General features: G+C 48.2%; 1 protein-coding gene across 3 annotated transcripts in view; it reads left to right on the forward strand.

Moving 5' to 3' along the window:
* Positions 1–254: 254 nt before the first annotated feature.
* Positions 255–21,491, forward strand: part of MTF2 (metal response element binding transcription factor 2) — a 61,577-nt gene continuing 40,340 nt past the window's right edge. Inside the window, exons 1-2 of one of the 3 annotated variants that reach the window (XM_075936549.2) lie at positions 255–545; positions 21,303–21,392. In XM_075936549.2, coding sequence (XP_075792664.1) covers positions 21,361–21,392 — 32 coding nt within the window. In that variant the 5' untranslated portion in view covers positions 255–545; positions 21,303–21,360. The remainder of the gene's footprint in view (positions 546–21,302; positions 21,393–21,491) is intronic. The other 2 variants (XM_075936550.2, XM_075936551.2) reach the window with 2 other exon arrangements.

Here is a 21,491-nt window from a genome sequence, read left to right on the forward strand (position 1 = left end):
CAAGGGGTTGGGGGGGGGGGGGGGAGGAAGGAGGCGGGCAAGGCCTGCGGCCCCTCCCCCCAGAGGTGTGACTGAAGAGGGGGAACAATAGGTAAGTCTGGAGTACGAGGATGCTCTCTTGGCTCTGCTGGAACTAGTTCCGAGGGCGGAGGAGGATTCACATCCAATCATATCTAAAGTAGTTCCTCTTTGTTCAACAGCGGCAAAGTCAGTCTGTGACCCGTGTCCTTCCGCGGTAGTCGATCCTCCTCTCCCCGCCCCCTGCCGGAGAGCGGCAGCGCGGCGCTTGGGGTGGGGGTGAGGCGCTTTGTTTTTTCCCACAATGCACCAGCTTCTCCTCCGCGGGAAACAAAAATGGCGAACGGCTGCGGCGGCGCCGGGCTGTGTGTGAAGCGGCTCTGACCCTCCCCCGCTCTCCGCCCAGCGCGGGCTGTGTGGGGCGCTGTGCACCGAGGGCCCGGCGCAGAGAGGCTCCGGGGGGAGGGTGCTGAGCCCGCTGATTTCCCTGCATGAGGCGGTTGGCACCACTGGAGAGACCGAATGAGGTGAGGGAGGCCGGGCTCACGGCGGCGGGGAGGGGCGCCCGCTCCGGGACTTGCGTGTGTGGGGGGGCAGCTAGGGATCCTCACCCGCCGTCCCCCACAGAGCGCCCCCCCAAAGGGGGAGGAAGAGTTGGGTCCCGAGCGGGGGAGAGCTCAGCCCTCAGCCGTTCTTCTCCCTTCCCCCAGGGCTGTATTCGTTATGGGCACCTCTGGTTTTGTGGGGCATATTGGGTCCGGAGGACTTAAAAAAGAAGGGCCGTCTCCGAGGTTGACTCTTCACCGACAGATAAGGGAATTTGCAAGTGCTCTGTGAAGACCAGACAAAGGGGAGACCACCAGTAATGTCACGTCCCCATCTTGGCGTTACTAGGGGGAATCTGGGTGGTTTGGGGTGTCGTTGAGTGTTCAGACGATGGCCTTCAAACAATTGGGCTGGCTGTTGACAAAGTGATTCTATAAAAGCAACACAAAGGGAGGGGAAAGTCTTATTTGAAGGTCTATTAAGTTTTTATGCAGGTAATGTTCTCTTTTACTGTAGCACCTTTCATCTCAAAGATGGACAAATTATAACAAATTTAATATATTGCCGAGGAACTTGTAGATGTTTCTTCTCCAAAACGGTGGAGCTTGAAGGTTAGCGTAACTAGAAAGTAGTCTCAGCACTTGCTCTTTTAGCACTTGAACCACAAAAGAAAATGGGTTGATGTTGGTTGATTTTTTTTTTTTTAAACAGGAGATAGATGAACCCTAAGGCCAGTGTCTTTTTGGCAGCACTTAACCATTTGGAGTGCTTAGGATACAATTTGAATGAAAGAAGCTATATAAAATTACAATCAGCATTATTATTTCTCTAGGTTAATATGTATCCTATGAATTTCTAATAGTTTGGCCTTGGTTATAATTTAAAAAATGTCAAAGCATGTTAGCAATGCAATTATAATATGATCTATCATCCCCCATAAGCAAGGTAGACTGGCTGACTATGCAGGGGAAATTGTGATGGTAACTATACATAAACTAATGTCAAAAGCACTGAAGTAATCAATAGAAAAAAAATAATTTGTTAATATTTATTTGTAAGTAGACTAAGCGAGAATGTTAACAGCGATTACTTAAGATGTCTATCCCTTTAAAACAGATTAAAGATTATAATTCATTTCAAAGCATTAGTTGAAGATGAAAGGTTAAAAAACCCTAAGTAGTGCAATAGGGGAATATAGACTGATAAACTGACACCATTTCAATTTGTATGAAAAGAGAACTGGAGAGAGAGAATAAGGGGAAACAAAGAGATTGAGAGCGAAAGAAAGGGAAATGAGCAGAAGGAGGCAGTGAAAGGGGGGAGGGGATATCTGTAAGGAGCTGCATGCTCCTGAGATGTGGACCTTTATTAAGACTGTTCCTGAAGGAGCTTTAATGGTGTAGTTATGTTTTGTGTGGCCCTACAGGTTTGGGAGAACAGGGCTATGTGCTTCTCCTCTAGAGTGTTTCTTCCTTTGTGATGGTAGGTGCTTTCTCATACATGATATTCACTCTGCTTCTGTAAGGTTTGTTTAATCTGGCTGATGTCCAGTAAAATAGGTGGAATATTTTTGCAAACATAAATGTGACAAGGTGAAGTATGCTGTATACTGTACCACTTCAAATTCCAAAAGTTAGTCTAGACATACTAAGGTTTTTTTTTCAGTTTACTCTGGAGAAAACGCTAGGAGTGGGGGGTGGTGAGAGGGCCCTGTGTGTTAGAGAAGAAAAGTAAATAGCATTTGGCTATTAAAGTGTGGATATCCATATTCTTGAGACACTTGAATGGAGGGGTTATTTTTTTGAGTGCTTCTGAGACTGGCTTTAAGGAGTCTATTAATTATGCTAGGTTTGGTGGCTTTTTTGTAGAATTAAAAGTATTACTTTACATTATGTAACACAGTTTAGATTAAACTTTGTATTTGCACACCTAGCTTTTCGGGTGTGACTGATTTCCTTAGGTAGTCAGTTTCACCTTGTTTGTGGGGGCTGTCTTCAAGGGAAAGGAGAAAGAAATGTCTCTTAAAAAGCCAGGAGGAAGGTTGTAAAACCACAAAAAATGTCAGAGGGTCCATCGGGCAGTGTAATATCTGAAACTACTTCTGATGTTTTGAAAAGAACTATATTCAGGTTGATAGCTAGGGGTGTAAACGAGTAGTCGACTACAATTAACTGATAAGCCTAGACTTATTGGCTAATCTAATCAATTACTTGCATTCTCCCCCACCCCCACTGCCTCTGATACAGAGGCAGCAAGATGGGAGCAGGAGCCAGTGCTGGGAGGAGCTGGCTTAAAAGCACTGGTGCCATGGTGTTGCCTGTCTCCTGCACAGCCCCATGCTGCTGCCTCTGAGAGGCAACCGTGGAGGATGCCAGTGCAGAGGAGGCTGACACAAAACAACCTTTGCCCGCGATGGGCCCAGGTTCTGTCAGCGGGGAGCTGGGATCCCCTGCAGATAGGGGTCTGTTGCCGGACCCAGGCTGTGGTGGACAGAGGCTGCTTCACAGCAGCCTTCCCCTGCTTCCCTCCCCCTCGGTACCCTCTATCCGCAGGGAGCTCGGACTCCCCACAGACAGGGGCTGCAGCCACTCTGCACTTCTGCCTCTGTTTCAGAGGTAGCAGCACAGGGCATCAGGCAGCCAGTCTGTGCGGGGAGCTGTTTTTTAAACGGGTTCCCCTTGTGGACCAGCTCCCACCTGGTACCTTGCGCTGCTGCCTCTGATAGAGAAGCAGCAGTGCAGGGTGGCAAGGGGGCTCCCCGGGAGAGGAGCTGGATTGCACTGGCTGCCAGCCCTGCCCCTAGGGACTATAGAGTAGTCGAGTAACCGATGATAATTCATGTGGTTACTTAGCTATTGAATTACCCAAAGCTAACATCCCTATTGACAGCATCACTTCAGAAACAGATCATCTTATAAAAAATACAGGTTGTATTTGTCATGGAGGTTGAATTTAAGGGAAGAAAATTGATGCATTCTTCCTCAGTTCTGACACATTTCTGGTGTTAAATGACTTCAAAAATCACTTTCTTCTGCTCAGCTATAGATTATGCCAGTGTCTCCCAACCTTTTGAGCATACGGATCTCTTTTCAATCTATTAACATATACAGACCTCCCCCCCAAACAATATAGTTGTGCCTGTCCCTCAGCATGTCCTGCTTCCTGAGCCATGTCCCTCAGACAGCTTGGTAAGCAGGGTGGGCTGAAGGATGTGATGGCTGCTGGCACAGAGCCTCTCAGCTCCCGTGGCTGGGATCTGAGAGGCTCTGTGCCAGCAGCCAACACAGCCCTCAGGCCACGTTGCTTCCCATGGCTCAGGAAGCAGCTCGGGCTGGGGGACTTACTGGCTGCCAGCAGCTCTGGACATTTATTTTAATTTCTATTTTAAACTTTCTGTGGACTCCCTACAGTACCATTGTGGACCACTAGGAGTTTGCAGACCACAGGTTGGGAGCCACTGGATTATGGTGTAGGCGAGGTCTACATTCATGGGGAACATGAAAGCAAGATACGCAACTCCAGCTATGTTAATTATGTAGCCGGAGTCTGTGTATCTTGTTTTGCATTGCCCCGCCATCCCCACGTTGGGAGGCTGATGGGAGCAAATACTCCTCTTGCAAGCAGGAGTATGGGCATGCTATCTGAGTTTGATTTAGTGAGTCTTAACTAGATTTGCTAATCGAACTCTCGAAGATCCATTGTGGCAGGGGTGATTTTCTGTTTAGTGTAGACGTGGTCATAAAAAGAAATCTAGGAAAGATTAATTGTTCTTTATAAAGCTGTGTGTGTATGACACGCACATATATTATGGGGTGTGTGTGTGGGTGTGTGTGCGCGCGTGCATATGTATATGCACACACACACACAATCACATTAATGTTGTGGTAACAGGTTTAGAGAGGAGTCCACCATTCTTGGATAACCCTTTAGAGATTTTTTTTAGTCTTTATGTAGATTTCATAATTAATTACACTGCCTTTCCATAATTCAAATAAGTTATTTTTAGAGTTTTGATGATTTTCAGAGAATGTGATTATAAGATAAGGAAGTCTAGTGGCTTACCCAGTTTTCCCATTTCTTTACTTCAGACATTTTTAATAATCCTTTTGTGGAATAGCATACTGATGATATTCACTTGTAATCACAGTTGGGGCTAAAGTAAACTTTAACAGTACAATGAATATCGCTATTGAAATGAGTGTGTGAATACTTAAAGAACAGATTTTTGAGAAGATATATATTCAGTCCATTGGCTTACAGAAGTCTCTTAAACTATCCAATACTTTTTAAAAAAATCTCAAAAAACAGAAATGACAGCAATTATGCATTATCAGTGTACTTCTACTATTCTTATTATTGTAACAGTAATACAACAACAGTGAGAGGGGTTGTCTCCAAAACTAGCACAATTAGCATTACACTGCAAAAGCAGTTGTAAACCATATACATGTAAGTCCACCTTAATTACTTTCATGTTGTAAAAAGAGCCAAATGATATGAAACTGATTTGTCCCATTTTTGTCTTTCCTATGCTTAAAATATGCTTTTACCTTTCACAACCTGGCATAAGAAATAGAAGAATCTGGCTTCTTCTAGTTCTTTGGCAGAAAGACTGTCAGAAATTAAAAGGTTCATAATTAAACAGTTTTAAACTAGGAAGCTTAAAAATAGGACCATAGAGTCTTGTGGAAGGCTTTACTGGGAATATTATGCATTAACTCTAGCATTAGTGCCCTTTTGGACCCTTTTAATGAATATGAATTGAAGTTCCTTTTTTCAGTATTCAGTGCCAATAACAATATTTATAGGCTTATTCCTTTAGCACTACCAATATATTTAATATTTTTCTTAATTTCTATTTCATTTACACTTTACTAGTGGTATACTGTTTATTTGGAGTGATAGATTTTATACCTTAAGATCGGACACAAGTAGATTATCAAGCTAAACATGCTATACTTAAACATTGATTCTATAATATGTCCCCATTTTCAGGGCCTCCACTCAAAGCATCCTTGACAGCTCTATATTGATAGTGTCAGAAAACTGGGGTTAACTATACCAACATAGATAAAAATAAACCAGAAAAGCTGGCTGATACATCTGTGAGCATGTCATAAATGTCTAGGCTTAATAACTTAAAGTTGACACATTTATGACTACACTTAAAGTTACAGCAGTGCAAGTGTACTACAGGTTGAACCTCTGTAAACTGGGACTCTCTGGTCTAGCAATATCTGTCGTCTGGAAGGACCACGGAGAGTCCCTGTGGAAGGCTGGTGGCCGAGGTCTCCACAGCTGGGCTGCCAATTGCCAGCCAGCCGGGCTTTCATGCAGGGCCATAGCCTGTGTTGCGTCAGCAGGGCTGCATGGTGGGTACTGTAAGCTGCCTGGCTTAACAAGGAAGAGGGGAGAGGAGACTGGCAATTCAGCGGGTTTGGGTGCGGGGTAAGGGAAGGAGCCAGTGAGGCTGGTGGGCTGTGGAGGGGTGCAGTAGCAGAGGGGTCTGAAATGACCTTCCCTGGTCTGACAAAATCCCTCATCTGGACTCGTCAGGTCCCAGTGAGGTCCAACCTGTATTTCAGTGTAGTCCAGTGGTTCTCAAACTTTTTAACCCATGGACCACCTGGTTCAATGTAAATCTTTCCACAGAGACTACCAGTTGCTAGTGGAAACTCACCATTAATTACATAATTACACCTGAGCCATTTTGCTAGTGATGCAGCTTGGGAGAGTGGTTTAATTTAAATTATTAAACAGATTAAGCGCTTTAACTTTCTCATGTTAGTTTATCAAACTTCATTTTAAATAAAATATTAATTTATGTCCAACACAAAAGGTTTCAATGTTTTCTTTATTTATGGCAGGTGTGTGGAACCATTTTTGTATCAGGGGCCACTGTCCCACAGAAAAATCAGTTGGGGACCACACAAGTGAGAAGTAAAAATCCCCAACCCTCACTGATGTGACCCCCAACTGAGATTCCTCACTCTTCTAGTGCTTCAGCCCCACTCAAGGGTAGTACTCCAGAGGTCAAGATGGACACATGACTGGAAGTAAAGGGTGTCATGTGACTCCTCTAAGCACTCCCACCATCCTCTACCAATACGGATGGGTTTGTCCCCCACAGAATCTCCCCATACAACTAGCTTGCAATTGCATGAAACCAACTGACATTGCATTAACTCTTGAGGAGAGGCCTGGGCAGTGTTCCCTCAAAGATTTTTCCACCCATGAGCGGAGTGAGTTTTGTCTCGTGTACCAGTACTGAGTTCATGTGCGCTTGTTTGGATGTGTGCTACTATGGCACCCAAGTTAATAAATACCTTATAAATCTATCTCTTTTCCCCTCTGTTCCCATGTCTCCTCCCCTCGCCCTCCGCTCCCCTGGTGCCTGCTGCCCCCGCCCCTCACTCTCCTCAGCCCTTTGAGGACCTGTCCCCTTCCCCATTCTCTTTGATCCCTGCACCATCCCTTTGCCCACTCCTCTTCTAGCCCCCCTCCTGATCATCTGTAGCTACCCTCCCCATCCCCTCTCCTAACATCTTCCTTTACCTACCTGCCCTGCCTCTCTCCTCTGGTGCCTTCCACGTGTCTGCCTTCTGCTTCACCCCCACAGTATCCCTGGCACTTGCACCTTCCCTTACCCCTGCATCTTCCTGGTGCCTCCACTTCCGACCCAACCTGGAAACTGCGCGCCATTGGAAGTGGCCCTTGCTGCCCACTGGCAAACCCCGCAGGGAGCTGCTGACGTGTTGGGAGGGGGCGGGCATTGCTGCTGCGCCGCACTACTGCCTGCGAGGCTGTCCCAGAGAGGGAGAGAAATGGCAGTAACATTTTTAGACCGATCAGGGTGGACTTTCTGGGATATTCCCCTACTTGATGGGGCACTGGGACAAAGCATTTAAATTCAGGACTGTCCCGGAAAAACTGGGACGTATGGTCAGCGTATGTGTTGATCATGTATGGTATTTTACTTTCCTTTACTGCCCGGTCTTAGCACAAGCTGCCTTAAGGAACTCTAGCTCATGAGTTAGGGAGAGCTTAAGGGGGTTGATTAAATAAAAGTTGATTTCTGTTGTCTGAAACGTTTATATACTCAGTCTCACTTGCTATCAAGTAACACCCAACATGTGGGAAAACCTCTCTGAAATCAATCATAAAGGAACATACATTCTCTTTCACAAGATGCAATCAAGACCCATTTCTGCTGATGCCTATTGAAAAAAATTGTCAATTAACAATGGCTTGACTGGCAGATGGATTTGGCCTATTAAACACTTAAAATTGTATAAGTGTGTTTCTTTGTCTATCCTTTATGTTGTTCCAGAACAAAATACATTTATTCCTTGGGGTATGGTCTATATCTTAAGTCAGTGGTCTCCAACCTTTTTACACCCAAGATCACTTTTTAAATGACAGACCAAGCCAAGATCTACCGCCCCGCCCCTTCCTTGAAGCCCCGCCCTCTCTATTCTCCTCTTCTCCATCACTTGCTATCCCCAATTCCTTATTCTGCTGCTTTAAAAAAAAATTCTTCTGTAGGAAGAGGTTTTTCCAACATTTGGCTTGTCTAGACTTGACCAAATGTCAGAAAAAATGTTCTTTTGGAATATAGGGATGACTGAAAGGGCATGTTTGCTCTTCCACTAAAAGAAGCGGATGAACAAACCCTGGATGCAGAAGAGTTTTTCTGGGATATCTCCGGAATCCTGAAAAACTCCTGCAGTCTAGCCGGACCCTCACTGGGTTGAGACAGGATGTGTAGTCTCTGGGGTGGGAATGAGGGATTTGGGTGTGGGAAGGGGTGAGAGTTGCAGGCTCTGAGAGGAAATCTGGATGCACGAAGAGGTGGAGAAGGGTACACTGGCTCGGGGAGGGGGCTCCATGCCGGGCAGTGTTGGGGTACTAAGCAGGCTACAGGCTTGTGGATGTGAGGGTGCAGGAATTTGGGTTGGGGTATGTGAGGGGCTCAGGGCAGGGGATTCCGGTGTATGATAGGCTCAGATCTAGGGTCTGGGGAAGGGGGAATGCAGAAGTGGTTGTGGCCAGATGGGGGCTTGGCCCCAGTTGGGGGTTTGTTGGCCAGGCTTCATTTTTAAATAAAATACTATACCAAACACAAAAAGTTTCTGCATTCTTTATTTGAGAATGACAGGGAACCTGCCTTGAGTGAGGGGTCACTGACTCATAGAAAAGTCAGTCGGGAGCAGGGGACACAGTACTGGGGAGGGGTGCTAGTGGGTTCTGGGGCAGGGAACAGGGTGCCAGTAGGGGCAGAAGGGAGGGGCCAGGGTGCCAGAAGGACAGGTTTCTGCAGCTGGGGACAGGGTGCCCGGGGAGGGTGGGGGAGAGGGGGCAGGGACGGGACAGGTTTCTGCAGTAGTGGACAGGGTGCCAGAGGGAACTGGTTTCTGCAGAAGGAGGGCAGGTTTCCGCAGCGGGGGGGAGGGAGCAGGGGAGAGGGAACGGGAGCAGGAGAGTGGGGGACAGGTTCGGGGGCAGGGAGTCCCCTACACCAGCCACAGAGGGAAGCCTCCGTCCCGTGCTCCCTCCGTGGCTGACTCTCCCTCTCCCTCCCTTCCCCCCCCGTGAAGGAGGGAAGCTCCGTTGCGTGTCTCTGTCGGGCCTGACCCCCAGCGAGCAGGGAAGCCCACTCAGGTGACACCTCAGGGGTGACCCTCCTCCCATGCGCGCCTGCCCTGGGGCCAAAACCCCCGCGCGTCCCTGTCCTGGGGCCAGCCCCCCCCCCCATGGTGCAGGAAAACCCCTGTGCGTGCCTGCCCCAGGTCCGAAATACCCCCCCCCCCCCAACCCCACCGTGCTGCACAGGAAAACCCTGTGCGTGCCTGCCCTGGGGCCAAACCTCCCCCTCGGCACAGGGAAACCCCACGTGTGCCTGCCTTGGGGCTGAAACACCCCTCCCCCATGCGCCTGCCCTGGACACCCTCCCCTCCCCCAATGCGGCACAGGGAAACGCCACATGCGCCTTTCCCGGGGACAGCTCATGCCTCCTGCGCCAGAGCAGGGAAGTCACCATGCTCCTCTTCCGGAGCCAGGGCCCCCTCCCACAGCGCGCCTGGCAAAGCAGCCAGTGCACTTCCAGAATTCCCAGAAGTGACGCTAAGCTGAGGGAGTTCTGTCCACCCACGGGAAGCCGGCACTATCTCCATTTTTGCTGGAGATAAGTACTGGGGCTTCTCAGGTGTAGGTGGAAAATGAGGGAGGGGGAGGCGGAGGGCCCGGACATCTCGCGATCAACTGGTCAAGGCCTTGCGATCGACTAGTCGATCGCGATCGACCTGTTGGTGACCACTATCTTAAGTGTTTGTACAGTCTGGTGCAAGTTCAGCTCCAAGTGGTACTGTACTGAAATATAAAAATCTGTAAAAGTAATCTATTGTGTGCGTGGGCTAGGACAGGAAGTTTGGAAATCAAAACATATTTTAAATATTATTTAAGCTTTAAAGTGTTCCATTAAAGTAGAAAATACTCAAATATATACAAGTCTGTACAGTAATCTGTGTTACAGCTAATGAGAAATTGATTGTGATGGAAACTCTCAATTTACTATAATACATTAATATTATTCAACAATGGTAAAGTTCTGCATTTATGAAGTTGTCGATTTAGATTATAGGTCACATCTGCTTTTCTTACAAAGTAATAATAAAAAGTGAATTTAAGCTTTGTTTTAAAACTGCCTTAGACAAAGAAAGGATGGGGAGGAGAGAGTTTATACCATTTTGTTTTTTATGATGAGAAGATTTACCTGGCATTGCTCAGGTCCTTCAGGGCAGAGGGCTGAGTATATGTGTAGAGAGACTGGACTCAGGGCAGGGGGTTGTTATCTGTGGTAGGAATGTAAAGGGTTAACCAGTTACCTGGTAAGCATCACCCTTACCAGGTGATGCTTACTGGAAACTGATGCCCTGACTGGGCTGCTCCAGCCTGGCTGGGCCCAACAGTTACAACATAAGCATCACCCAGGATCCCAGTTAAATGTTATGTTTAACTGGTTAACTTTTTGAACCAGATGTGTCCCTAGCGTTTGTGGATGTTGCAGTCAGGGATGAGGGGGCTCGGAGGGGCTTGGGGCTCAGAGTTTGTCTGGGTTGCAGATGCTGGGGGGGGGGCAGGTAGGAGTTGTACTGAAGGGGTGGCAGCTCCCTGGGCTGGTTGCAGCAGGGGGGCCATGCTGGGTGGGTGACAGCTCCCCAGGGCTGGCTGCCCTGGCTAGTTGGCGGGTGGAAAGCTTATATACAACCCTTCTGCCCCAATGGGGTTATAGTTGTTCCCATCCCCATATTTGGCCCCCGGCTACTCTCTTCTGGCCCCCTGCAGTCATTACACAATACAGCTGTTTTTGCTAGCAGCCTCCCCTCTTCCCGTGTTACGAAAAACAATTGCATTCCAGGCACATCCCATTGTCCTGGCACAGCCAAACTAGGGATGTTAAAATTAGGGATGTAAGTGGCTAGCTGAGTAATCATCTACTTGCTTCTCCCTCCCCCCCAACCCTCTTCCCCCACTGCATCTATATCAGAGGCAGCAAATGAGGGAAGCAGGAGATGGTGCTGGGGGGAGCTGGTTTAAAAGCCGGTTTCCTTCAGCACTGTCTCTTAGGGTGCAGGGGAAAGGCAGAGCCACAACAGTCTCGGAGCCAGGACTGTTCGGAGCCAGCACAAGCCACCCCCAGGAGCTAACCCTGCTGCAGCTCTGCACTTGTAGTAAGAGCTTGGAGGAAATTGCATTGACTACTCAATTAGCTAATTTACGGTTACTTAACATCCCTAGTTAAAATTTGTTTAATTTGGTAAATGTGTACCCGCTGAATTTTTCAATGGGTACATGTTTACATGGGGAGGGGAGGGAAGGCAGGTCTGCAGGAGCCTGTGCACACAGAGAGACAGATTAAAAGCTGGCTTCGGATGGACTCCTGCCTGCCTCCCCACTCCATGCTGCTGGTTCTGATACACCACTTAAGTATAAAATCACACCTCACCAAAATAATTAAATGGTTTATAGATCAGGCCTTAGAAAGGCTAGGTGGTACTATATCTCGTGGACTTAGTTTTTCCGAAATGTTAATCATTGACGTTAAAAAGGAGTAAGCAAATTTTAGGGTGTGGCTAAATAGTTTCCCCTGATAATTCCTTTTCCTTAATTCTTGTTATAACGTCACTAAGTTTTTTGCTTGTTGTATGCATTCACTTAATACTTGCTCCTTCTGTCCCCTGCCTTTTTTTTTTTTCAATCCATGTAATAGTACTAAGTGTTCAAATTGTTAGTAGGGGAAGTTGTGCCCAAGAAAAACGGCTACGTCTAGACTGCAGGCTTCTTTTGGAATAAGCTTTTCCAGAAGAGATCTTCTGGAAAAACTTTTTTTGAAAGAGAGCGTCCACACTCATTGGATGCTATCTTGCATTTAAAGCCACCCAGAACCAGTTCAGGCAGGGCATTAGGTCAGCAATTTCTTCCAGGTGCTGTTGCCTAAGGCTAGCTGAGATGTTTCTCCGCTTCTGCTACTTGCTTGCCTATATCTCTGAGGGACAGCAAAGCATTTGCAGTGTGCGCTCTGGTTGCCCAGCTTTTGGACACCACAGCACACTCCTTGACATGGAGCTGGAGCTGCCTCTGGGCACACGATGACCCTGTACTTCCATGATGCAGTTTCTGCAGCACTTTGTGCAGGCCGCCTTTGTGGTGTTGCAGGAGATTGACATCAGTGGGACTCTCTTCCTGGCTGTGGGAGCAAGGCCCTTGCAACTGCACCCCACTGTGGAGAGACCGTTCTGGAGGCTGGACACCAGTTCTAACTGGTGGGACTGGCTGGTGATGGAGCGGTGGGATGACCAGCAGTGGCTCCACAACTTCAGAATGAGGAAGGCTACTTTCATGGAGGTGTGTGCCTGGCTCACTCCTGCTCTCCGTCAACATAACACCCAGATGTGACCTGCCATCCCCCTGGAGAAGCGGGTTGACATTGCCATCTGGAAGCTCGTCACCCCAGTCAGCTACCAGTGTGTGGGCAACCAGTTCAATGTGGGGAAGTCCACCATTGGGGCCCTCCTCATGGAGGTAAGGCATTCTCTGGTTGCAGTCCCTTGGGGGGAGGGAGGGAGAGTACTGGAAGGGGGATCCTAGGGGAAGGGGGGGGGGACCCTATTCCCAGGGGGTTCTGCAATCCCTTGGTGGGGGGGTACTGGAAAGGGGGACTCTAGGAGAAGGGGGAGAAGCCCTATTCCCAGGGGGATCTGCAGTCTCCACCCTCACAGACCTGCAGGGAGGGTAGCCTCATAGGGGGTGGCTCCTAGAGTGTTTGGAGGAGGAGGGGTCCTCCCAAGGGCTCAGGCACCCCCTCTGATTCTCTGTTTTGTGTGTTTCTTTGTCTCCTTGTGCAGATGGTGAGGGCCATCAACTCAACCTGCTGTGCAGGGTCATCCGCCTGGGAGACCTGGACCCTATCATGGCCGGATATGTTGCCCTGGGCTTCCCTAACTGCGGGGGAGCCATAGATGGAACCCACATCCCCATCTGAGCACCAGAACATCGAGCCACCCCATACATTAACCTCAAGGGCTATTTTTGTTGGTGCTTCAGGACCTGGTCGACCACTGCAAACAGTTTATGGACATTTTTGTTGGGTGGCTCTGCATTTTCAGAAATTGCAGCCTCTACCACAAGCTGGAGTCTGGCACATTCTTCCCCCAGCAAAACATGGTCAAGGACATTGAGATGCCTCTGGCTCATGAAGCCCTACACTGGCCACCTGGACCTGATCAGGGACCATTTCAATGCCTGATTGGGTAGCACCTGCATCCAGGAGGAATCTGCCTTTGGATGTTTGAAGGCGAGGTTTAGGTGCCTCCTGACCCGCCTAAATGTCAGGGAGCACAACATTGCTGAGGTGATCTTGGCCTGTTGTGTTCTCCACAACATTGTGGAGAGCAAAGGGGAGACCTTCCTTCTGGGATGGGGGGCAGAGCCCGGACGGGAGGGAAGGGCCTTTGAGCAGTCTCTCACAGCAGGAATCCACCAGGCCCATCAAGTGGGGGTGCTTATCAGGGAGGCCCTGAGAGAGAGTTTCTCTCAAGGACCCAAGTAACTCTCCCCAGGGCCTCCCCACTAGGGGCCTGTGCCTTGCCCCCCTTTGCCTTTCCCACAACAACTCCCTTCCCTGTACAGTCAATAAATACAACAGTTCAGCTGAAATCTTTGTGGGGTGTGTGTGGTGTCTTGTTATTTTTAAAAAAAGAAAAAAACTGGGGAGGGAGAGGAAGAAGGGGGGGCTCAGAACTGGGGCTGGGAGTACTGCGTGGTGCAGCTGGAAGTTCTGCTTTGGGTCCTGGAACCTTGGTGACCTCGGGAGTGGTGGGGACAGGGACAACGGGGATAGGCAGGGGGAGGGCGGGTCTAGAGGAGGAGCTAGCATAGTCATGGTGGGGGGGGGGGGGAGCAGGGACAGGAGCCAGGTAGGCCATCCTCTCCCGTATGGTGGCACACATTGTGGCCCTGCTGCACCAGCTCGGTCCATATTTGTGTCTGCCATTGTGTGTCATCACTGAACGTCTGGGCCAGGGTTTGCTGCATGTCCTGGAGGATGGCCATGTGTTCCTTCATGAGGTCCTCCTGGACCCTCCAGCATGAGTGGCTCCCCCAGGATCGGGTGGCTGGCTCGTCTGCTGGTGATTGCCCATCAACGACAGCTGGTCCAGCTGTGGAGAATAAAGAGGGAGAGGTGGTCAGTCATCCATGGAGACACTGTCCCTGAGCCCTTGCCCTCCTCTGTGAGCTGTGGGCTACAGTCCTCGGGCAAGAGGACATTGCTGTCCTGCGAGCCAGGCCATGTGTGGCCTGGACAGTGGGCCCTTCCTCAAGAGGCCCAGAGGTGCCCAGGGGCCATGTTTCCCATGGACCCCCACCTCCCTCCCACAGACAAGCAGGCAAGGGATGTGTCCAGCCACACTTGGATCCCATGAGCAGGAGAGAGAAGGCCAGGCTGCTCCAGGTCCATCTGGGCCACACGCATACCTGCACCTGGCAGTGCTGTCCCAGAGAGCGGGTGGTGCCTTGAGAGAGCAGGCATGCCCATGTGCAGCACTCAGTCTGTGTGCGGGTAGGCACGTATCCTTGTTCCCAGCCTGCTTACAGCAGTGGTTGGTGGTGGGAGGGTGTTCCCACCCCGTCCCTCTGGGGGTCAGAAATGTGTCTGGCCTCCCCAGATCCTGTGAGCAGGAGCCCAGGGGGGTCCAGGGCTGCCTTGTGGGGCTGCGTGCTGCTGACTGCAGAGCATGGACTGCAACGTGAGGGCCTGCCCTGTGTGTGTGGAAAAACTAAGAGTACTCACCTGATGATCCCTCCCTGGCCTCGGAGGATGCCTGGGAGACATCCAGGTCCTGGGATAGCAGCTCCAGACTTAGGGTGACATTGCCTCCTTGTCATCCTCTGGGACCCCTGCCTGAGTGAGGACAGGCAACTCCAACCCTGAGTTGACGACAAGGGGTGGGGAAAGGACTGCACCCCCCCCCCAGGATGCAGTAGAGCTTGTTGAAATAGGAACAGGAGTGGGGTCCTGCCCCAGAGCAAGAGCTGTGCGCCCTGGCTCTGGTGTAGCTTTGCCGCAGCTCCTTAACTTTGCTGTGCACCTGATCTGGTGGCCCCTTAACTTTGCTGTGCACCTTAACTTTGGTGGCCCCTCGCGGCCAGGGCCTTGGCCATCCAGCCGTAGATATCGCCATTGTGCTGTTTGGAGTGGAGATCCTGGAGGGTCTCTTCCTCACCCCACATCTCCAGGAGGGCCAGGATCTCCATCCAGTCCATGACGCGCATGCCTTTGTGCCCCTGACAGGGTCCTGGGAGCCCTGGGCATGTTCCCTGTGAGGGTCTTTGCTACTTGAGGCTGGGCCATTAGTGCCCAGATGTATGGCAGTGGCAGCCACACAGTGAGGTACAGCTCCCAGGGCCAGCTTCCTACCACAAACCTTGTTCTGGGTGCCTGTGGCTTTAAGACCTTCCGGGAGATGGGAAGTATAGAGTTGTAATGAGTTTGGACGGAGTGGCCAGCAGGGCGTCCGTGTTATTTCCTGGAAGCCTATTTTTCCACAGAACTCCCTCTTCTGCGTCCACTCATGCCTTTTTCCAAAAAAGCTTTTTTGGAAAAGGCATTCTTCCTTGTAGAAAGAGGTTTATTGCGGTCAGAAAACCCCTTCCATTCTTTCGATTGTTTGTTTGTAAAGAACACAATTGGTGTGTGGATGCAAATATTGTTTTTCTGGAATAAGACCCGTTACTCCGGAAAAGCACTGCAATGTAGATGAACCCAAACTGTCTACTTAGGGATGTTCCTCTCTCAGGCTTACGTACTTGGGGTGCTAAAAATGAGCTGTTGCTCAGAATAGATCATAACGATACTTTCTTTTTTCATATTTTGAGCAGTATAATTTTAAGGGTTAAATTTACTCATTTCAGTAAATAAAATATTACTGGCATTTATATAAAGTGATTCTCATTTCACATTGTTTCAGTTTCTGCAAAATCACTAAGATAGGTTTGTATCAGTTACTTTCATGTCCAATTACCCAGGGTTTTTCTACCTCTTTGATAAGGTTGTGGGAAGGAAAATTGGAATCTTTAATATTTTATGGACCTTTAAAATATATGAAACTTTTTTAGAATGAACATAAGACTCTTTTATTATAGCTAGCCAACTTCTAACGTTTAAGAAATTTCTGGAAAAGAGAGTCACTATGTAAGTTGGACGTTTAGTAGTCCAGTCTTTGCTACTTCATTGTGGTGTTCTACCATGTACCACTAAGATATACTTGGTTTTGAGTGTGTGTATATAAATCCATTCTCATATACAGCAGCAGCTGGCCTATAGGGTAGAGCGTGGTCTCCAACCTTTTTACACCCAAGATCACTTTTTAAATGACCAACCAAGCCAAGATCTACTGTACCGCCCCTTCCTTGAAGCCCCGCCCTCTCTATTCTCCTCTTCTCCATCACTTGCTATCCCCAAACCTTAATATTGCTGCATTTTTCCCAATTCTTCTGTAGGAAGAAGTTTTTCCAACATTTGGCATGTTTAGACTGGACCAAATGTCAAACTCCTTCTTTTGGAAGCTCCCTTATTCCTCGTGGAAAGAGAAATATAGGGGTGACCGAAAAATCATGTTTGCTCTTCTACTAAAAGAAGCGGAAGAACAAATGCACCCCTGGATGCAGAAGTGTTTTTGTGGGATATCTCCGGAATCCTGAAAAATTCCTGCAGTCTAGCCGTACCCTCGCTGGGTTGACAGGATGTGTAGTCTCTGAGATGAGAATGAGGGATGTGGGTGTGGGAAGGGGTGAGAGGTGCAAGCTTTGGGAGGAAATCTGGATGCAGGAGAAGGTAGATAAGGGGATGCTGGCTCGGGGAGGGGGTGCCAGGCTGGGCAGTGTTGGGGTCAGACGTAGGGTTAGGGTACTAAGCAAGTCACAGACTTCTGTATGTGAGGATTCAGGAATTTGGGTTGGGATATGTGAGGGGCTCAGGGCAGGGGGTTCCAGTGTACGATAGGCTCAGATGTAGGGTCTGGGGGAAAGTGGAGTGCAGGAGGGTTATGATGCTGTGGCCAGATGGGGACTTGGTCCCATTTGGGGATTTGTTGGCTGGGTTTCATTTTTAAATAAAATACTATGTCAAACACAAAAAGTTTCTGCATTGTCTTTATTTCTGAGAAGGGCAGGAAACCTGTTTTGAGTCGGGTCTCTGACCCAAGAAAAGTCAGTTGGAGCCACACAAGTGAGATGCAAAAAAACCCTCCTCCAACCCCCCGCACCCAACTTCACTAATGTGGCCTCAACTGTGTTGGTGGGAACAGGGGACATAGTACTGAGGAAGGGGGGTAGTGGGTGCTTCGGCAGGGGACAGGGTGCCGCAGCTCGGGACAGGGAAGAAGGGACAGAGTTCTGGGAGTGGGGATGGGGACAGAGTTCTGTGGCTGGGGAGTGGGGGCAGGGTGGCAGTGGAGGCAGAGAGTCTCCTTCATCTGCCACCTCCCAGGATTCTTCCCCTCCCCCCAAGGGAAGCTGACGCATGCCTCCTCTGGGCCCGACACTTCCGCCCCCCCTCCCAACCCCGACTCCCTCCTCCATTCCTCCCCCCCGGGGGTGCAGGGAAACCCTGTGCACACCCGCTCTGGGGCGGAAATGCACATACCCCACGCATGCTGCACTGGTGCAGGGAAGTCGCTGTGCACCTCCTCCGGGCCGACGCCCCCTCCTGCAGTGCACCCGGCAGAGCAGCCAGCGCACTTCCGGACCCCCTGGAAGTGGCGCTAAGCTGTGGGACTTCAGTCCTCCTGGGGGAAGCCGGCACTGCCTCCATTTTCGCTGGGGGTAGGTAGTGGGGCTTCTCAGTGGTGTGCGGAATATGGGGGGAGCCCAGACGCCTTGCGATCGACCAGTTGGTGACCACGGGGGTAGAGTAACAATGCTCTTTGCCAGGGCTTGATGAACGATGGTGAAAATCGCTCGCCAGGCCCGTACTGCGCATGTGCAAGAGCTGCAATGCGCATGTGCGCACCGCGAATGAACGGGGCGCGTGGCTGAAATCTATTTGCCATGGGCGAATAGATTGTATTGTTTGTCGAGCCCTGCTCTTTGCCATCACCATATCAAAAAAGGGTATGTCTATTAATGACAAAAGTGCAGTAAACTTTTGTTGAGCAGGGATGTGAAAAGACATCATCCCGGCTAACAAAAGTTTTAATGACAGTGCTGATTTGGACAGCACTTTGTGAATAGGAGAGGCTCTGTCACTAACAAAACTATTGCCCTCTGGTGGTGGTGGTGGTGGCGGTGGTAGTTTTATTTTGTTAGCAGGAGATCTCTCTTCTGCTAACAGAGTAGCAGCTACAGAGCAACAAGGTTTTAGATATAAGCAAGGCTTTAGCTATGCTGCTGTAATCTACAGAATGTAGACGTAGCCTGAGACTGATATATGTAATAAAGAAAGAGTGTAATATGTAAGGTGAGATTTGGCATTAAAGAAGTGATGAATGACTTATCTATTCCAAGTTCTTCACACTTATTTGACAGTGTACACTAAATATTTCGATTTGGTCAACATGCTGACTGCAAGGTTTATTCATATGCAACAGCCTAGCTTGTCTTTCTAGCTTTTCAGGACTTGAAGCAATTTCTTCTGCCTCCTCTTTCTGTTGTCCAGAGAAGTCAATCTTTGAGTATCTGGCAAATATTAAAACTGCTACATTAGTGTGGTGGTGCTCAGAGTACCCAGGCCTGAGAGTCACCTTGTTTCCCCTTGCCTCTAGTGACAATCTTTCTTGTAGCTGTCAGTTTCCTGACACTGCTGGCTCTTCAGCCACTCTAAAGTACTCTCCTCTGGTTTTATGGCAACCCTTCCAGTTTTATGGCAACCCTTCCCTCTCCAGGCAGGTTAACAAATACCAGTGAATCGTTCTCTGGTGATATTTTGCCTCTGACGCTGGCCACTCGCATACCCTTCACCTTTGGATGCAAAGGATCTAGAATGTATCCCCAATTTACCAGTTTATCCTTAAACCACTGTTCCTATAAACTAGGAACGTTAATGGTTAACCAGTAAGCCTCACCTTAGTGTGTGAGGCTTATTGGTTACGATTAACCAGAAGGGGTTGGAGCAGCCCTCTGCCTGCTGTGGGCAGGAAGCTGGTCCAGCCCCGTGGAGCCTGCCATAAGTGTGAGTGTTTGTTTGTAGGGGGCAGCTCCAGTCTGGCTGGAGCTGCTCTTGGTGTGCTGTTGGTTGGGACGCTCACAGGCAGGCTTGAGCAGCCTCCCTGTTTGCCTCATTTAATAAGTTAAACAGTTAAACTTCACATTTAACCTATTAATTAATTAAATGGGATTTTACGTCTCTACTATAAACCACATAGCACTCATGAGAGTTGCTTACAAAGAATGGGGTATCCTTTGCCAATGTGTCTTCTATGTCACAATTACTGAACAGTCATTATGGGCTAGACTTTCTATACTTTTCTTTCAGTGTCCCAAAACCATTTTACTGCTGCTCTGAACCTGCTTACTGTGTAGCTAAATTGACATCTTTTTCACGTTTGTGTACACACAACACGGTGTCATTAGACATAAATTGGATATAGAGCATCGTGCAATTATGTTGGGGGTGGGACAGCAGTAATGTCGATAATTCAGCGGGTATAGTGTTCTTTGCTGTCCATTTATGAAGAACAGAGAGCTTTTCTAGAAAAATTGTGGTATCCAGTCCAGCCACCCTTTAGGTACGGGTTTTGTTTTATTCTAGGTTAGGTAGGGAGGAGAGTGTGGGTAAAAGTTCTTCTAGAATTGAAAAATCCTGATAATTCTTTTCACTTGCTAATCATCTTGATCATATGCACATGCAACAAAATATATATTGCTATTCAAATCTGCACAGTTTCCCCCACGGTCTTCAGACTGGTACATTGCTTAATACCTTGATGAACCTGTCTTCACAGGATGATTTCCATTCTCTTTACCACAAAGCACCGTGATTTATCTTTGTGGTGTGATGCTGCAATACTAAGCATAGTTCATCAGGTTGCCTTCATCAGTTTGGTTTTGCAGTTGCTTCTGTTTCTCTCAAAAATAACTGTCTGTCTGTAGCTAAGCCTCATCCACTGATTATCTTCATTACAGTCATATACTGCAGGATTGAGTAGTGCATGCCCACTAAGCTTTTGACTAAGGTATATAATTCTTCAGAGAGATCCAAATTTGATTTCTCCCATAATTGCTTATGATATCAATTGGCTTTCAAAATCTCCAGGAAGCTATTTCTTTATCCATTTGTGGGATTGGTACTTGGAGGGCATTGGGCAGTATAACTGCAATATAGGTAGTACCGTGAGGAGAATCTGAAGCAAAAATGAATCAGTATGGCTGTCAGTATTCCTTCATACATAATAAATAAGCAAAACAATTACAAGCTCTTGTTCTTCTTCGTTTTCCAAATCGTTTTGAAATTGGGAAAGAGAATCCCTCACTGTGGAGGGATCATTAAGAAGTGTCTTGGAAGCAATATTCCTAGGAAATGTGGATGAATGGTAAACAAAAGTGAAAACAAATGCACAAAAGAATGGTGTGAAAAATTCTGTTTGTTGTACAGTAGTTAGTTTTTTGAAAATTATGTATAGTTTGAGACCAACTACAAGTTATAGCTACAGGAAAGCATTTCAGATGTCTTGTCTTTTCTTTAGCACCCTAGTCTGTCTTGAATTGTCCAGTTTAAGCTGCTTTCACCCCGGCAGCCTGAAAGAGGACATGACCAAATTTGGAAGCTGTCAATTAAACTTTATTCACTCTTCTCCGAGATCTGACTCTTCATCTGTACAAGCAGGGTGTTTTTTAAATAGTCCTAATAGCACAGTCTTTAAACACAATATATAGTGGACAGAACTATATAGGTATTTAATGCTTATATTAGATTGTTTTTGGATCTGCTTTCCATTCTTGATTTGGTAACTTTGCCTAATCCTGTAAATCTTCTAATTGATTTCTGGGTGGTGTTGGTACTGTTTCAGGCTAGCTTGGGCTGTAGAGAAAGCCATGTGAGCAAATTGCCAGGTGTCAGTGCGGGCCACTTTGCACAAACTCCTGAGAGTCTTTAGGGCAGCTTTGTGGTGTGCCAGTATCTGGTGACTCCTTTTGTATTTCTTCATGACTGCACTGATACCTATATTTCATCTTGACCAAAGGTGACTGACGCAAGCACCTGCTGTTCCAACTTTTCACGTCCAGTCCAGCTTCACAGCAATGATGCCACCATATACTTGGATCTCCAACAGGTGAGATTTCTTCTGCTGCAGTGGAAGCAACAGCGTCTGAGTGAGCGCTGTGATGCAGATAACCTGGCATTGGCTGTACTACATGTTGAAGTCATCTTC

The sequence above is a fragment of the Pelodiscus sinensis genome, chromosome 9, assembly GCF_052426305.1.
Source record: "Pelodiscus sinensis isolate ZL-2025 chromosome 9, ASM5242630v1, whole genome shotgun sequence".
NCBI classification, from domain to species: Eukaryota; Metazoa; Chordata; order Testudines; family Trionychidae; genus Pelodiscus; species Pelodiscus sinensis.